We start from the raw sequence: 18,131 nt of genomic DNA on the forward strand, positions 1-18,131 counted from the left end.
TCATGTTCGGGATTGGCGCGAATGGCGCGCTCCTCATTGAACCACAGCGTGTGCAGCTCGGTGAATCCCCGTCGCAGATGTTAAACATGAAACGCTGTTTGGTTTTAATGATGGGCGGCTCCGCCACTGGAACAGTTTCTTTGAGATCTTTTTCCGATTTCTGCAAAGCGGTCTCCTCACGCTCCCCACTACCACCAGCCTCACCTTCAGCCTTCAGTTTGGTTTCTCTCGCTCACGCCGCTCGCATCCAGCTGCACTTGCTGAGCCTGCTTCTGCATAACAACAACTCCGGCATCGAATGTTTCCGTTGACCGGTTCAAACTCCTTGACTTTCTTTTAATCAAGCTGATGCCAATCCGGCTGAGAATGTGATGTCGCGAGATGCCTTCCCGAGGCACACCATCACTGAATCTCCGCATTATCCGGACCGGGTTCGCACAAATGACGCATAAACATAGCTGCGTAAGCGCGGAAATGCCGTTCTGATTTGGCGCGCAGGTCACGCACGTTCCACTGCCATGACTGCTCATCGTCCGACGGAATACCATAGCGTAGCACCCCATTTAAAATGACTTACGTTGTCGGGGATTGAAACCCAATACATCGAATGTATTCGGTGAGGTTTTGTTCAGCAGCGGCGGTAACGGGCCGTCATCCTTCTTACGACGTCGACCAGTCATTTCCTTCCCGCCTTCACCCTGTCCGAACTCATCATCTTCTTCGTCGTTATCATCCGATGGAGATGAGAACGACGAGTTATCAGCGGACTGGTTGCCGGCGGCGGATGTCCCTGCGCCTTGGAATTCTTCCATCTCCAGCCGCGGCCTTTCCGTGCCATCCATAATATAGTTCACCCGTCGTCGCAGGCGTTTACCCTTTCCCAGGGAGCGCGAGATATCCTCCTGGTGCTGCTCAAAATGATGCCGCAGCAGCCCGCTCCTAGTAGGCCGGGTCCGTACTGGGCTGGTTCTCTTCATCTTTGCTGGTGTCCGGCTGACTGTTTTCCTCATCGGCTTCCTCTTCTTCCGCTGGATTGACAATGTTATATGTCGCCACCTTAAAAGGCTGAGATATTCATTCAAGCCCACTTCCTTCTCCTGGATACCCTCCAGCGAGCGGTCCAACAGTTTCTCCACAGCGTCATCATCGTAATGAATGGCGCCGGTACTCTCGCCCGTTTCTTTGTTAGTGCCTTCCCCAGTCGAACCATCCACATTATCATCCTTGAACAGCTCCTCCGTACCGAACTTGAGAATGTCATCCAGCTCTTTCTTACTGAACTGGGAGCCACCACTGCGCACCACCAGATGCGTCAACATCATCTTCTTCTTGGCCACCTGCGTGACGCGCTCTTCCACGCTGGCCCGCGTGACAAAGCGGTAGATCATGACTTTGTTGGCCTGCCCGATACGATGGGCCCGACTGAACGCCTGGATATCGTTATGTGGATTCCAGTCCGAGTCGTAAATAATGACGGTATCCGCAGTGGCAAGATTGATGCCCAGACCACCGGCGCGTGTTGACAAGAGAAATACAAACTGTTGAGCGCCTGGCTCATTGAAACGGTCAATGGCATCCTGACGTTGGCCTCCAGTGATCTGCCCGTCAATGCGCTCGTATTTGTACCCTTCAAACTCCAAGTAGTCTTCCAGAAGGTCCAACATACGCGTCATCTGCGAAAAGATCAACACGATGTCCGCCACGTTTCAGCACTTTCAGCATTTTACTCAACAACTCCAGCTTGCCACAGGCTTTCACCAGCGCACTGCCCTCGTAGGCGCCATTGGGCATCTTCGCACCCTCTTGTCCAGCGTGTTACGGATGATTACAGCACTTTTTCAACTCCATCATGACGTTGATTAAACTGGATCCACCAGATTTCGTGTGTAGCGCTTCGTAGTTACGGGTTAGGATGAATTTATAGTATTTCTTTTGTAATGCTGACATGTCTACGCGCACAATAAACTCCGATTTCGTGGGCATATTATTCAAAACATCGGCCTTCAAACGGCGCAGCAGATGGTTGCCCATGATGTCGTGCAGCTTCTTCACTTGGTCTTCTTTGGATAAATCGGCGAATTCGCGTGTAAATTCCAGCATGTCGTTGAATCGATCAGGGCTGAGGAAATTTAACAAGTGGAACAGTTCTTCGAGATTATTTTGTAATGGAGTTCCGGTCAGCAGTAATTTATATCCAAGTGTGTACTGGTTCAGTACGCGGAAAAACTATATAAAATAAAATAATTATAGCCTAAACCGTAAATATTAAGTTATTTTTCTTTTTATGTCCACATAATAAAAGTCATTAATTTTATTAATAAAACAATCCTAAACATCGGAACGTAACTTCAAAATTCGAAACGTTTTTCTAAATCACGAGCTTTTAAATTCAAGTTACTTACAACTGTAGAATCGCATACAAATATCATAGATACAGAGCGGCCACTCTAGAATTCTTAACATTAACACTGCAAAACAAGAAGTAAGCAACATTTCTCTCACCTTTGACTGATTATTTTTCAGACGATGCGCTTCGTCCACAACCAATATTTTCCAATCAATGGACCCCAATGTCGGCTGATCCACGCTGATCATCTCCATGGACGTTAACAACACGTTAAATTTCACTTCAAATCCATCTCGCACCCTCGAAGCCTTCTGCCCACCACGAATCGCTCCTCTCTCAAAGCTAAACTCGTTTTCACGAATAACCGCTCGCGATTCTCGGTCGCCGATATACGTCACCACGTAGAAATCCGGGGCCCACATTTCGAATTCGCTCCCAGTTAATCAGCGTGGATAAAGGCGCAGTCACCAGGAACGGCCCTCGGCAATGTCCTTCTTTATAGCGAGTACAGGAACACAATAGTCTGTATAGTTTTGCCGAGACCCATTTCATCAGCCAGGATAGTGTCCGTGCCGTGCGACCATGAGTAACGCAACCAATTCAACCCTCCAACTGGTACAAATGTAGTTCGCCGCCGGTGGAGGTAATGTAGTCCGGTTGCCGTTCATATTGCCTGCGAGGGTCACAGGTGGGTTTATCCGGGAACTGCCAGCGTTTTGGTTGTGCTTTGTCGCCTTTCTCTTTCTTCTCCTTTTTCTTCTTGGATTTTTCCGCAACTAAGCTGGCCTCCGCCTGCGCCCGGAGATCCCAGTATGCGTCCACACATTTCTTGAAATCCGGTACGTCTTTCTCCATGTCTTCCTCTTCCCACGACGACTGGTCGTAGTTTAAATCGCGCCATTTAACTAAGTATTGCATCTCACCGTTCCGTTTCTGCTGATGGTTGATAATGCGGTGCACTTGAATCCATTCGGGTTTGATACCATAGCGGTAGAAGCGCTCCTCCAGTTCCGCCTCATCATGGTGACGAGCCCGTTTGGCTTCCGAGATCTCTTCCAATGGCGGCGGGTCATCCATGTTATTGCGCCGGAAATAGTTGCGGATCAGCTGTGGCTGATTAACGTCCAGCTGAATCTCTGGCACCCACTCACAGTGCCAGTAGGACAGATTGTCGTATTTAATAAAAAATTCCCGAATACGCGGCGGGCGCCTTTTGGGCCCTTTCTCCGGGTCGATGGGCAGGCCGGCCAGACCGGATGGGTCGATCCAGCGCCAGTGGAGGATCTTACTAACACGGGCGCGCAGCTGTGGACAGGTACAGCGCGGACATAACCATTCGCCTTCGGGAATGTCTTTCAGTGGCGGATTCAGGCAGTCCACATGGAATGCGGATGGGCACCGTCGCATAACAGCAGCTCGCCGCCATCAAAGCACACGACAGTACTCCATATTTTCAATGCTCCGTTCGCTGCGTTCACCGGCAGGCGGAGCGTCCACGTCCTCCTCTTCCTCCTCCTTGTCCTCTTCTGCTTTTCCGCCACCATTGATACCGTCTTGCTGACACTGCGGACAGCTCCATTTTCCTGTTAATACCAAACGCATGTTGAGATTGTAAATGCGCTTAATCACCATATCCTAAATAGTTAAGCCCCCAAACAGCGGAGCTGCCATAGATTTCGGCCCTGCGCAATGGTTTGGTGGGCCAACAATCAGTCTGATGGTGAATCAAACACCGATCATACTATTCGTGGGAAGAATTACTGTAATCACAAGTTTAAAATTTAACAATATGCAGAGATATGTATGGTTTCATACAATAAGGATTGAAATGTTTCTATTTGAACAGTAACGCGATGCGACCATAACCAATTCGAGTTGACGAACTACCGGGCATAGGCGAACCTCTGTTCACCATTATCATTACTAGTGATAAATTCGTTATCAACAAACGATTAAATATAGTTACAAAACGTATTAAATGAGATCCTATCGCTCTGACATAATACTATGAAAGGTAGGATGAATGAAAGTTTCGTCTGTACAAAAAGATAAAATAATACAAAGAAAGAAGTGTACTGAGTTCACTGTACGTAAATTTATTTATGTGCGCAAGGAGTTCTACTAACGTATATTAAAATAATTGATATTATTTATACGAGTATATATATACTTCTACACAAAGTACATTTTAATATCCCAGTATCCCATATCCCAAGTTCGGGGTTCTGTAATCGTGTTTGGGTCGGCTTTGGAATCTACGGTTATTATTAATACACAACCATATGCACTTTACATATATATATATATACTCTGTCACAAAATATACGTATTTTTAAAGCAGTCAATTCAAATGAAAGAAAGGCTTATGACGTCAAAAAATCTAATAGTCGTGTGCAAAGGTGAACAGCCGTTGTCTGGATCGGAAAGATCCATATTGTTATAAGCCTATCCATAAAATCCATATGCACCACTGCTCGCACACAACTACTGCACTACATCACTTCTGTACACACATAATTAAAGCGTTTGTTGATTTCCGCAAAGCAGCTATCCAGGAGGCACAACCAAAAGAATGTGAGTACCCTTCCTAGACACACGGTTACTGCCGGCTGCCCACTATCTTAGACTATTCATCCCCCTATATATTCCCTATGCCGACTTGTTTCATGCTGCATACTGCAATAACTGCATAGCTATATGCAATCTGTATGCACAAACAGAACGTTGGTGAAAAGGGCGCAGTTGTTGGCTAGTGGGCACCGGTGCATGATGTGCTGACGCTTACTGCAGCCGGTTCGGTGAAAGTAGCGTTACGTGTGCATAAACTTGATCTCTTCCGCCCTCTTGTCTCACTTAACACTTACATTCAAATGGAAAACCTGCTTTGTTTACTCCTTGCGAAAATCAATTAAATAATCGACTGGCGTCAGTCCATACTGGCTACTGCTGCTAACACCGACGAGAATGCTTACCTTCTGGAGCCTCTTCCAGTTCTGGATCTAAACAGACCAAATGGTAAGCCTTTGGACAGGTATCGCACAGAATAATCTCCCCGCCGGCCCCACACACTTCGCAGTAGTCCTGATTTTCCATCTCCACATCGGGCTTCTTGACAGCCTTTTTGGCCGGAGCGGCTTTCTTCACCTTTTTCTTACTGGGAGCGGAGCTGCTCGGCGGTGTTCCACGGGCAGCCACCGACCGTTTCCGGCTGAACGACTGTTTGGAGGCCATTTCCTGCTTGTAGATATCATCGGCTTCTTCCAGCATCTTCTCGAATTCCTCATCGGAATTCCGATCATCACGCCCATCTTCATCCGAGCCTCCTCGTTTGCGCTTGGATTTCGGTTTGCTGCTACTGCCTCCCTTGGATTTGCTGGAGACTGTGCTGCGTTTTGGTTTCTTCGATTTGCTGCCAGGCGGCGATGCATCTTCCTGATCAATGGATGCCGCGCCTGATGTATACAACACGCTCTTAAAAATCGCTCATTGCCATTCACAAGCACAAAGAAGGGGAGAATTTTTTATAAAATCTGAATCAACTCTTTTGTGCCTGTTTCATAAAGAATACCGTATAATGCAGATAATTAATTCTATCACAAATATCGTTACGTACTTTCGGATACCGTCGGGTGTTTGGACATTTTCCGCACAGTTTCCGGAAAGGGATGCTTATCCAGAAATTCCCGCCAGTGAGCGCCAACCAGTGCCAGAATCTTGGCCATCGGGGCATTTTCGTTGGCCGACATTAAGAGCGGTCGCATATACTCGCTGAATTCTTTATAATTGGTTAACGTCCGATAATTTTCGTCTGTGTATTTGATCTCGATGTTCCTTAGGTTATTGTCAGCACAAATTTTATCGGACGGCTGTAAAATGCATCGCTGCGATTAAAAAATAAGAACAGTAGACCAATATGCCAGTACAACCTACCGATAGAACGCTCGATACAGCGAGGTCGGCACTGTCTTTTTTCCGACGTAAACTACTGCGGCTTGCTTTCTGCTTGGTCGCATCGGTTCCCTCCAAGACGGGCTCCTCCACAGATTCCTCTTCAGCAGCCACTGATGGCTTCTCCACTTTCGGCTTGCTCTTTTTGCTGCTTTTCTTACTTTTTTTACTGCTCTTCTTCTTGGGTGCGTTCTTTTTCTTGGCCGCAGGAGCAGCGGCAGGTTCCGGTTCTTCTTCTTCCTCACCGTCGTCCGTGACAGCGGCCGATGCACTCGGCGAATCAGTGTCCTGCGATCGGTACGGATGCAGGTTCATGCTGTTGGCACGAGCGGACAGATTGTAGCCGCCATCATCATCCTCGTCGTCGTCGGCTTGGTCTCCCGCCCGGCTGCGTTGATTTCGCTACACAAAACACAGCGTTAGCGTCCACAGACAAACAGATACCATGCAACAATGCACACAGAACAGGCTGAGTGTGTGGTGCTTTCGTTAATACGCAAGTACTGACGCAAACGTAAAATTGTGACATTGTTTATCGTCATGAAATAATAAAAATCCGTAATTCTGTGTATCTCCGTTCCGTAAATAGTTCATCCTATCCCGTCCTAATCCCGTCCTAACCTATCCTAATCCTATGAGCATCCCGTCCTAATCCTATGAGCATTTCCATTCCATCTCAGTCCATAATCAAGATATTGCAAAGTTTTAGTTTCCAATCATGACGAAAAACATTATCTTTGCAGACGTTGCTTTAGTGAAAGTATCAATGGCGGTATTGGCAGTTATAATTAAAAAAGGTACTCGTATACTAGTGAATAAAATGTATTAATCTAGATGTACAAAGTAGTATAAACAAGTGCTGAACTAACATAACGCGTAAGTATGCTTCATTAGGCAACAAACTAATTTTCAAAAGGATTTAACAATTAGATCAGTGAGTTACAAAGTGCGTTTCACAATGCACAAAGCAGCTCTTGCGAATCATACGATTCTTACCCCATGAGTTCTGCTTGGCGACTGCCAGCCACTCCTGGCCCCGCGCTCCCAAACAAACCCGAACCGTCCGCAGAGGCTCCAGCGTAATAATCAGATGACGTCGCACTGGCGCTGGCACTGCTACGACTGCTGCGTTGCTGCTGTTGGCGCATCTGCTGCTGATAAGCAGCATAATACGCATTCATGTCAATTCCGGCCGGCTGGGGTCGGGAAGAACCCTTCGCAGGAGGGGGATTCCCCTCTTCATCTGAACTCCGATCGGAATCCATCCGTAAACAGCTTCAGGACAGCGATCACCTTAATTCATCCCATAGAGACAATATCCAAGAGATGTTCCAGAAGAGCTCTTAGGAGTTCAAACGGCGATAAAACACCGTAAAGTACAATTTTAAGTTGTTAAACTGGAGAATAACAGTTGTTGTACGTGGCAACTACAGACACGAAAGAAAAGTCCTTCCCAAAATGTGCATCCAGATCAGGATCTGATAGCGGAGATCCACTGGTCCTTACCATTAGCCTCTTTACTACGGTTCTTTCGTACATACTCGCGCAATCGTATTAAAACATGAACGACAGTGCGTGCACTGGCATAGCTGCACGGTCGTACTACAATACAGAAAAGTTAGTGGATGCGCATAAAGCCACTTTCGTTCCAGTGGTTATGAAAGTACGGTACTGTATTTACACTATAGCTGTTAGGGAAATATTATTTAAGCGCATACTTGGAAAATCTCTGTATGGTATGCACTTATCCAAAGTGTTCGAGATGAGGTGATGATTGTGGTTTCCATTACCAAAAGGCAAGGGAACTGTAGTATTGGAACCGGAACCGGAAGCAAAATGTAAGCCAACCTGTAGTAAAGCACAGCTTGGACGCCCGTGTATGCACGGGCGTTTTTCCTTATAGTTGTATACCTTTGGTAACTTTTCTAACGATAAATAATTATTACGACCACATTTTTATTAGCTTGGCTTCTTGATCCGCAGAGGGATTATGTAAAAAAGGGATATTTTTCCAGCTGGTCCTAAATTGATCATTCAACGCATTTTGTTGGATGATCAATTGGATGGTGCAGCATACCGGATGTCTGTCTGGACATACGTACCGGTACTGTAAGTATGGGCTGTATGGACATACCGGTAAGTACCGTCCATATCACGATATACCTATTATTTATTAGAGTTTACAGTTAGAGCAATAAGCAAGCACTTGTACATAAGCGTAGCTATACTGTACTATAATATACACAAGTACGCATTCATTTCTTTTTAAAGTACCGTATGTATAAGGCTACAAGTGACAATAAATAACGCAGTGATTTCTCATTCTTTGGCTTCAACGATTTCAGCATTAAGTTTATACTCATGCAAGAATTCCAAACATTTCACTCCAGCTTCAAACAAACAAACATCGGCACTGCATCTTCAAACAAATTCAATTTTGCCACATGCTTACAGATGACAGTAATAAATCGTATTAAATATATATACATAATTCTTTTAACTGCTCACTCCTTCGCGAGGAACGAACGATCCCAAAAGTGCTGTCAGGGCCAGAAGAAAATTCCGATGCACGTGAGAAACTTTCTGGATCGAATAGCAGTCTTTAAGATACCCAAACAGCGGAATATTACGCAGTTAAGTATTTATTGTGGACTTAAGCGCGCCATTACTGCAGCCCTGCGAATTATATAAATTATGTAGGCCGCATAGGTAATACCTTATTGTTAGCAAAAGTACAAAGTCAGAAATTAGAAATCTTACTCTACGCACAGGCACAGAGTAAACAGGCGATTCCATGAACACACCAGCTCTCTCGTGATTGCCGCCCTCTAAATCATCATATTTTTCTGCTTCCTCCACAACAACGATATTATTATCTTTTTCGCTCCCCTCTCCAGCAAGGACAGCATCCTCCAGTTGCAAATTCGATTGTGGGAGGCGGCATGACAGACAAGTCAAAATCGTGGTAGATATGACGAATCCCACAACCAGCGCGAAGTGCACAAATGTATAACACGTACTGATAAGGAGATACAGCAGTTCTAGAGCATCCATTTCGCTCTGTGTCGGATTTAGGTCGCCAAATGCCTTGCTATGAATGTGGTGAAGGACCTCCGTGAATGGCACCTCGGCGGGATTGAAAATATAAGGCACCGTACCGAATCCAGTTGTTTCCACATTCCACAGGAAGGCGAACAGCTTCCATTGCAGGACAAAGAATTGCAGGTCAGACAGGATCGTCGAAGGACTTTCTTTCTGGGCACGCGAGGCCGTCTTCTTGCATGATGGTTGTGCCGTAGGTGGCCATATGGACGGCGGTGTATTTCCGGTAAGGCAGCAAGAACGCCGCTAAAGGTCAATGTCTGTATTTAGTGCAACACGGTGCTTTAAGTTAGCTAGTTCTCAAGTCTACCATAAACGGGAAACATTTATCTAGCTCACTCGTAGGTGTATTATACATGACTGTAGATTGTGCTATGAATTAAAGAAAAGCAAGAATTACCATACTTGGAATGACCAGTGCTAAGGTCAACGAGCCCAGTGCTAAACAAACGTACGCCACGCTGCGCAATTCGGCTAGTCCAGCCTTTGGTATGACATGCAATGATGGTGAGTTGGGCAGTAGTGTACATTTCTCGCAGTCTTTCTTTTCGGGCGCCATTTGTAGATTTTGAAGACAGCTTAAATAGTGCTATGTATGGCTTTGCTGATTACATCTTAAATCAGTAATAAAATGTTTAACAACATGCAAAAAACTCGAAATACTGTTTGCCCAGTAAAATGCGTCTGCGTTACGGAAAGCAAGACATTCTTTCCGTCTATCCTTGTGCTGCAGTACTATTAAAAAATGTTATGGTCGTGCTTTCGAATAGCCGACCGCGTAGGCACATCGAACAGTCCATTACAATGTACACACAGGTACAATATAGCAAGACATAGTCGGAGGAAGTTCTTGACTTAATTTCGGGATATCATACCTAGATCCGTTGTTGGAGCACCGCGATAGGCGGGGCCGATTCGACATTCGGCTCCTGCACGTCAGTATTGTTAGCCAGTTATAAATCTCTAACCTGACACCATGGCCGTGTGCCTGGTAAACAATGGTGCGCATTGCCGCGAAACGCTCCAAATGCCGACGCGCATGGTGACTTATTAATCAAAGGGGTCTTTTATAACTGAGTGGGTGGATCAGTGATCACGATGCAACTGCATTCTATAATTCGGCCCTTATTGCCAGCACGCAGAACATTAGGTGGAGCGGATGAAATCATACAACATTAGTGCTTGAGACAGTGCTCTTTGGAAAAGACAGTTTTTCCATCGGGAATGGGGAATACGTAACACAGGCTGCGAGCCACCAGAAAATACGAGGGCATGGTCAGAACAGCTTTACAATAAAATCGTTACTGGCCAGTTGCCCTTAAAAATGCATAATATGCACAAATACATACTTGTATCCATATTCTCACTTTAATTTCAAAGCGCCGATTTACTGCTGAGCGGTCAATCCGGCTCCTTACACAGATTGGCTAATGGTTTTTTGCAAACACTAAAATATATATCAGGATAAGTAGTAATATCTTTCTATCATGACAGCCTATCCTAGCACTCGAATAATAACACTATCGTCTGTAGTATCGGTGGGATGTGTGTGGGCGAAAAATTTGATCCCTCAGGACATAATATGTACTCGTATAATGGATTTGCAGCACATTACAAGTCCGGTCTTTTGCACCTCAACAATGTCATCATTACCATGCTTAGAAGAACTAAGTAGAAGTTTGTCCAATTCGGCATTTTATCAAGGAAATAGTTTTATCGATTTTCTTTGTTCTTTTTATTCATGGTCTGCTTTTGCATGCAAAAAAGCAACTATACTTTTAATTGTCATTAATTTTAGGCTATTTTTATGCACCTGGAAATTTCTTGGCTTGCACGTTCGCGAATTCTTTTATTATATACTAATAATTAGAACATCTTTTGAGTCAGTGGTGCGCAGTGCGCAATGAGTAATACTTTAGTAGCCATAAATTTTAATGCCCCCGGATGTCTCAAAATTGCCCTTTACGCCGATTGTTTTCTTGTGGTGTCTTAAAATTTTAACGTCGGCAGCAGCCAGGCAGGCGAGCATCGAAACACAAACCCCTCAAAAGGATTATAAGATTGAAGGTTCGGCATTTTCTTGTGCTTAAGACTGGGATGAATGGTCACCTTGGAAGAATACCCACATACCGCGTAGAATAGCGACCTTTAGCGTGGATAGAACTCATACGTCAAACGTGTTATGCCGGTATTGATTTTAGTATCGACTGATTCGTGACGGTGGCTCCGTTGCTTCCGCGCAAGAATTCTTTAAAGTTGACATGCAGTGTTACCAGTACTGACAAGAAAGACTAGGTCCTACGGTAGATAGTCACGGTCTTGAGTTAAGCCTAAGAAGAGCATATAACCAGGCTGCTGTTGTACTTTCCTCCGCAGTCAGAAACTCAGAGTGTGACTTGCAGGGAACTGGGAAGAACAGTAAACGTCTCCTGATAATCTAAACAGAGCTTAGTTTTCTGTAGTTACTGGCTTCCGATAACCTTTGTAATTACATAGCCAAGTATAATCGGCAGAGCATCCGATTTATTCAATACAAGTCTCCCCATTTAAAACAACACGATTTTCACCTACTTCACAATTTTATAAATATCTGTCGGTATTAACAGAGTCGGCATTCGACTGTCCGCTATTCCGGCCTATCAGCTAAAAGAGTATGTCCGAAAAATCCGTTGAAACCCTTAAAACACCGGCCAAGGTCGTACCACCGGCAGGATCCTTTGAGTTGCGCAGTGTGGCATGGACTTTATTGGTCTGTGGAGGACTTACAACTGTTTTGACCATCGCAAGTAAGTAATATACATATAAATTGTGGTGTCGGCTCAATTAAAATTAGATTCATTCTCTTCTGTAATCGAATATATTTATGTAATTATAGAATTATACATAGTTATATACCTACGTGAGCGTGTATGTGCTCGTAGTTCACATACTTGTTGTACCTACCCAATAATAGCGCTTTATTTCACATAAGGCAGTTAAAATATAAATAAGCACTTCAAAAGAATAAAAATTATGATAATGTATACGTACAGCCAATAAAATGTATAACCTAATTTATACAAATACGCAGTACGAGTATACAATTTCATTCCGCATTGTCAGCAGTGATATTATGACTAATATTATGACGATGACTTATTTGAAGTGTTGTGATTTATTTGTTGTGATTTATTTTAAGTTTCGTTCCTTTTTAGCAATATATTTTTTACCATATTGGACATTTGCCATGCTACACGTGTACAACTGCCTCGTACCGCTTCTGCTGCTGGTTGTGGGAATCAAGATCAAAGCTGTGGCGCGCCGCCTGGCTGCCGGAACCTGGAATCCAGCAGAAGAGCCAGACTACGTGTCTTACATGGTCAAACGCATGGTTTGTCCTCTGGGAATCATTCTGGTGGGCTTCAGTGACTTCTTCGGCACCCCTTCTTCTCCCACGGGCCTCTTTAATCAAGTGATCGCCATGGTCCAGACCAGAACTGGGGCCACCTCAGTCCGACCGACTGGCAGGTGGAGACACTGGGAATTTTGTACATGGGCATCAACACCTCCCATTCGGTGGCCGGGTTGACCTTGGCGTTTGGTGCCATCGTGGGCACCACGGTGTGGATTAGCCGCGCCTATGATGCGGCCGCTTCCGGTCAGGTCAAGATGATAAACCCGATCAGAAGGATCTAGTTAAAGCTGTGGATGGTACGAGCTGCATGGTGGAGAACGAGATGGAAAGAGAGGAGGAAAACGAACACGACAAGATGTTGGAAAGTGCCGCTTAATTGGACACGATGGCTGGTTGATTTGCCCTGACATATTTCATTCTGCGGCGTACCATGTGGCCATGGCATATATACCACCAGGCTTTGCATGACTGATACCTCCCGGTTTTTAGTCTAATTTTGAGTTTCCAGCCTGCTTATTTTTTGCAAATTCATCAAATATCTTGAAGAAGAACCAAGTTTGTTCAGCTACAAAGCAATAGAGCTTATTTTTAACTGACATGTGAGCACAGAGATACATACAGTATCTGTACGTTAAGATATGACAGCGTATTTTGCTTTTCTCGCAATTTTGAGTTGGCATGTAGCATTCATATGAAAATTCTGTATACGTTTTTGCCAAAACGGATTAGCTTAAATTATGTACGTGGATAATTATCGGAATGTAAAAATTTTTTGTTCTTTGTCTGTAAGCGCAACCATACAACGTTGATCGACAATCACTAATAGTTGTAAGATTGTACCAGTAGAACACTTTTTCAAAATCAATGTGACAAATTCATTATAATAGAGTTTGTAGTGCGGAAAATCCGAGCAGTCACCGCCACCTTAATCCTAAAATAAAGTTAGTAAACTAATGCACAAATAAAAAATCACAGTTACGTATTCTGTAAACACTTTTTTTCTGTTGCAACCCATGTTTCAATTCAAAAACATATAAAAGATAGCAGTACACTGCAAGCAATAAGCGCGAAGATTAAAATATGCTACTAAAGCTCATATTTCTTTATTGTTAGTTCCTTAACTTTTTTATTTTTGTTAATTCTAGCGACAAGAACAGATTGCGAAGTGTTCTATCAAAATTACATAGTATCATCATCTTTGGTATTCTGGAAGAACAATTGAGCAACCACAGTGAAAGGCGCACTGAAAGAAAAAACCAACTTAATTATCACACCACGGAATAGTCACGGATTACAATATTTCCCAAATTGTTATGCTACCGCATTACCACGAGAAAAGATCATGGGCACCCGCAGACAATATTTCTGGTAATGATTAGAAGAGTAATGATTATGCTCGCATAGTCTGTGCGTAGAATACATCCTGTTCCCTGCCCTTAACAATGGTGCTTATGTATACTTGTGAAACAGTTTCCGTCGCAGAAAAAGTGCCCTTTGCAAAAAATTTTCTACCCTTCCCTATTAATAGTTTTTATGTCAAGAGTATGTTTTTCGACACATTTTTTCGTACGTTTGTTCGTACGTGATACGTGTAATTCGCAATACCCCTTAAATCGGCACGTTTTTGTCCTGTACGACACAAATTTGTCCGCTCATCGACAATTTTTAGTATTGCGGACATGCTTTGTACGGGTACAAAAATGTTCCTTTTAACGGGAAATATGTGTGTTTTTAATCGGGGCACTACCAATAATTAGTACGAACTGATCAGGATATAGAATTGTATTTGGTTGCGATAGTGAATTATACAATTAGTAGAATTATATACAGTTTTCAACTTTGTGAAAGTAGCAGCGTAAATCGGTTCGAATTTTCTTAATCAAGATCGCAGAAGTAAAAAACTGATAAATAAGTAAGAACAGTAACTTAAAATAAGATAACGCTGCATACTAAAATTGGTAACCACTCGGTTTAGTTGCGATTGTCCTGCTTGATTAGCGGAAGTGTTTTATCGACAAAAAATAACGTGTTGACTGGAGTTGCCGATGGAATCAATTTAATCCTTTTTAATGCAATCAGCCAATCCGCATAATTTTAACGATTCAGATTAGCTGCTCCTCTCAGCAAAAAGTGTCTGCAGTACTTGTCCTGTTATAAAAAAATACCGGCAAGCCTGAACGATAGAGACACTGTAAAAAAACTGCTTTCAGAAAAACTGTAAACAGATTTTCATGAATTTTGAGCGCCACAGACCGCTAATTTAAACTGTCTTTGATCAGCTTCTGTAGAATCGCATTCTGGATAGGTATATTCCGAAATACGTATAAGGTATATTCCGAAATACATATAAGCATAAACACCGGTCGCATCAAGTCATCAACAATGAAATTCAATGGTCGAGTGCGGTGCATCATTGCGTCTTCGTCTGACATTTCACATAAGGACTTGTAAAATCACAGACTGATTTTGCTGCTATAGAGTGAAACAGTTCATGGGATTGCAGCCGTTGCGACGTGAAATGCTGATAGAGGGATTTTTTCAACATTCTGACTTCGACCGTGACGGAATGCACTGCAGTACAACTACAGACTGCACATTATCGATATACGTAGTATCTAAGCGTACATGCATGTGCAGTTGTGCGCTATGTCGATTAATGGTGGCGTTATAATTATGTAATAGGCATACGTATGCGGTCACCTCCTTTAACATAATTAATTAAAATTACGGTCCTGCAGCCGGCAGGCCCGGCATAACCGGTGCGCAGACTGACCACACTCTGCCAGTCATGTTGGGCAAGCAATCGCATTTCGTGCTGACTAAGTTCTTCAAAGAATACACGTATGGTTGCGTGGACAATCTAAAATATTAAATTCCGGTTTTCTCGGGCTTTTCTCCATTCGATTAAACAGGATGGTACTGTATATCAAGATGAACTGTATGGTACCTCAAATTGGATGTATAGTTTACACCGCTAGCCCACCATTCGACTACATATCGTGGCTGGAATAATTATAATGTTCAGTTAAAAGTTGACATAACTATTATTGCACCATCGTCTTTCACAAAAAGCTCTCTGCACCCTTAACATTCTGTACAATACAAATACATTGTTCGTTAATTACCTTAACACTACATGACATAAGATTACATTACCGCTCGTGAATTGTCTGTTTCCGACATGTTCTTCTTATCATAACAATTTTCGTGTATTGACGATGAATTTGTCGTGGCAGCGCAGATAACTGTACTGATCAAGATAAAAAAGTACTGTGTGCACGTTAGCATGTCCTGATTGTACGTGACTTTTGTGGACCGATATGCAAGAGTCTAAAACACATCAGTTTTTTCGTGACTCACTCAGCCAGAACGCATAAGTATGCCTGATAACACAGAAACTATTAATAGGGCTTGAGGAATTTGTCAATAGGATGATTAGGATCAGCACATGTGTGCACATGATGTTGTGTATTTATGTACACTGACAGCAGGGAATTCATACATGCGCCCATTTCATGATTAGCCCACTCACATAAGCTCAGGTAATCAACCAAATTAATCACGCTCCTGGGTTCCAGCATCTGCAATGAAATATTCACGTAATCGTATACTTGCTTATTTTGTAATACGTGCTATCCACTTTAGGTCGAGCCGTTATTTATTATATTTTTCAGTTACTCTGCGACATTCTCCTCTGCAAGAACCATAAACGGCACTCGCAACAGGAAATTCAGACTCCGAGCGAAACGAAACGCATTTTCTGAAAAGGTCACCTCGACAGCTGGACTTGCTGAGCTGTGCACCGTGGCAAACATTCGCTTGGACCGGGTGTACTGGTTAATGTTTTGGTTATTCCAAGTGAGTTTCTTAATGGAATAACTAATCACGGTTTCTTAATCAATTAAAAGTTAATGTAGTATATTAATGATGATCCAGTCAATAGCGTCTTCAGTTTACCAAAGGGTTCGTCCAGGGCCAACCCAAATGCCCCAGGTAATAAGAAGCGAGTAAAATTAATAATCATTACACAGACGCAGTTTCACAAATTGTTGGTAATCTGTTACACACACTTTTTTCTTTAGTCACGCGTTGATAATCTGCATATGCTCCAGTGCACCTTACCAACTAATATTATGACTCTGATGGCATGCACATGCTAATCTAAAGGATGGACTCAGATGCCTTTCGGAGACAACAGCCGCTGACGTCGGTCTGCTTGCGATTTCCCAATTACCGTATTCGATGGCGTGCCGTTTTTTACACATTTAGTTTGGGTTCGGCCAACTGACGTATCTGCATACCAGGAAAGCGGCATTAATGTTCAAAAAGGTCTTCCCTAGGCCTCCATCGTGTTCGCAACGACTAATAGGATGAAGTGATCCCTGCTTGTGCCGTGGTGATCGGATGTTCTGGGGATGCTGTATTGTGCTATCAGTGCAAGCAATGCTACGGTGCGTTTCGCGGTGGATTTCGGAATTGTCATAGCTATCTAGATGTGTGCGCTTCGCGAAACGGCAACAGCACATCCAAACCCAAGGAACGCTGTCATTAATACCAATGTGGTGAAAACGGAAAACGACCTGGTCGGCGATGATTGTGAGAGCCCAAAAACACTGGAGGACACCTATGTTTAAAACTCATTTGGCACATCGATCGACGCTACGCTGGTTCTCTACCTTGTATCGCTACTTACTTTATTAATTGTTCACTGACTATTATTACAAAAACAGGATGATCAAACGATTTATCGTAACCTAAACAAGCAGCTAAGAAAAGGTCATTCAAATACCGGCCGCGTAACCGGCTGAAACAGTGGTTTTGCTGTGAGGAATAACTATACCAATCAGTTTGCATGATAAGCCAAAATTTCAGAAAAATTCACTGCCAAACTACAGAAATGATTTCAACTGAACACACCAACACTTCAGCAGCGCAGAAACCGCTCAGAATCTCAATCTCTCAACAAACAAAGCAACCAATGAAAGCTGACGAACAACCATAAACAAGAAATGGGATGGATATTAGCCCACAATTATCTATGATTAACTACATTAATCATTCATTAATTTTGTAGCACACTTTCTTAGCCGGCACGAGGCGGTATGTATTATACTGGTGCGTGCGTACAAGAGCGACTACACTATCCTTTGTATACTGTAGATCCCTGATGTTTGTCTTAATTAAACACCGTGTAATTTCCATACATACTAATATAAATGATATAATGTATAAAAGCGTTTGTAAACATTAAATATATTGTACTTTAGTTGAGCTGCGTTAGTACTCTACTTCGCATTTTCAAATGGTGGATTTGCTTACTCCATCGATTGGATGATCGCA

At 43.4% G+C, this 18,131-nt stretch overlaps 2 protein-coding genes, 1 long non-coding RNA gene and 1 pseudogene across 3 annotated transcripts; 2 read left to right on the forward strand and 2 right to left on the reverse strand.

Moving 5' to 3' along the window:
- Window positions 1–525: 525 nt before the first annotated feature.
- On the reverse strand, window positions 526–6,692 carry LOC129591945 (chromodomain-helicase-DNA-binding protein 3-like; annotated as a pseudogene).
- Window positions 6,693–8,716: 2,024 nt separating this feature from the next.
- LOC129592054 (uncharacterized) lies at window positions 8,717–10,073 on the reverse strand. Its single transcript, XM_055487995.1, has 3 exons — window positions 9,798–10,073; window positions 9,065–9,643; window positions 8,717–8,878 (listed from the first exon to the last, which is right to left on the reverse strand). The coding sequence occupies exons 1-3, from the start codon at window positions 9,954–9,956 to the stop codon at window positions 8,792–8,794; spliced, it is 825 nt and encodes a 274-aa protein (XP_055343970.1). The 5' UTR covers window positions 9,957–10,073; the 3' UTR covers window positions 8,717–8,791.
- Window positions 10,074–11,743: 1,670 nt separating this feature from the next.
- On the forward strand, window positions 11,744–13,072 carry LOC129592033 (uncharacterized). The gene is made up of 3 exons (XM_055487973.1): window positions 11,744–12,183; window positions 12,592–12,860; window positions 12,905–13,072. The coding sequence occupies exons 1-3, from the start codon at window positions 12,051–12,053 to the stop codon at window positions 13,070–13,072; spliced, it is 570 nt and encodes a 189-aa protein (XP_055343948.1). The 5' UTR covers window positions 11,744–12,050.
- Window positions 13,073–16,202: 3,130 nt separating this feature from the next.
- Window positions 16,203–17,638, forward strand: LOC129592047 (uncharacterized). Its single transcript, XR_008690917.1, has 3 exons — window positions 16,203–16,333; window positions 16,466–16,784; window positions 16,874–17,638. It is a non-coding gene; the product is annotated as an uncharacterized LOC129592047 (long non-coding RNA).
- The last annotated feature ends 493 nt before the right edge of the window (window positions 17,639–18,131 follow it).

This window comes from Paramacrobiotus metropolitanus, unplaced genomic scaffold, assembly GCF_019649055.1.
Source record: "Paramacrobiotus metropolitanus isolate TYO unplaced genomic scaffold, Prichtersi_v1.0 Parri_scaffold0000049, whole genome shotgun sequence".
Classification (NCBI taxonomy): Eukaryota; Metazoa; Tardigrada; class Eutardigrada; order Parachela; family Macrobiotidae; genus Paramacrobiotus; species Paramacrobiotus metropolitanus.

Bases quoted from the DNA above. Each gene is read 5' to 3' on its own strand.
- LOC129592054 (XM_055487995.1), bottom strand. From the start codon at position 9,956: ATGGCGCCCGAAAAGAAAGACTGCGAGAAATGTACACTACTGCCCAAC. The intron at 9,644-9,797 runs GTAATTCTTGCT...ATTGACCTTTAG, and splicing joins CACTGGTCATTCCAAGTATG to CGGCGTTCTTGCTGCCTTAC. The intron at 8,879-9,064 runs GTGCGTAGAGTA...TATTCGATCCAG, and splicing joins CGCCTGTTTACTCTGTGCCT to AAAGTTTCTCACGTGCATCG.
- LOC129592033 (XM_055487973.1), top strand. From the start codon at position 12,051: ATGTCCGAAAAATCCGTTGAAACCCTTAAAACACCGGCCAAGGTCGTA. The intron at 12,184-12,591 runs GTAAGTAATATA...GTTCCTTTTTAG, and splicing joins AACTGTTTTGACCATCGCAA to CAATATATTTTTTACCATAT. The intron at 12,861-12,904 runs GTCCAGACCAGA...ACCGACTGGCAG, and splicing joins TTAATCAAGTGATCGCCATG to GTGGAGACACTGGGAATTTT.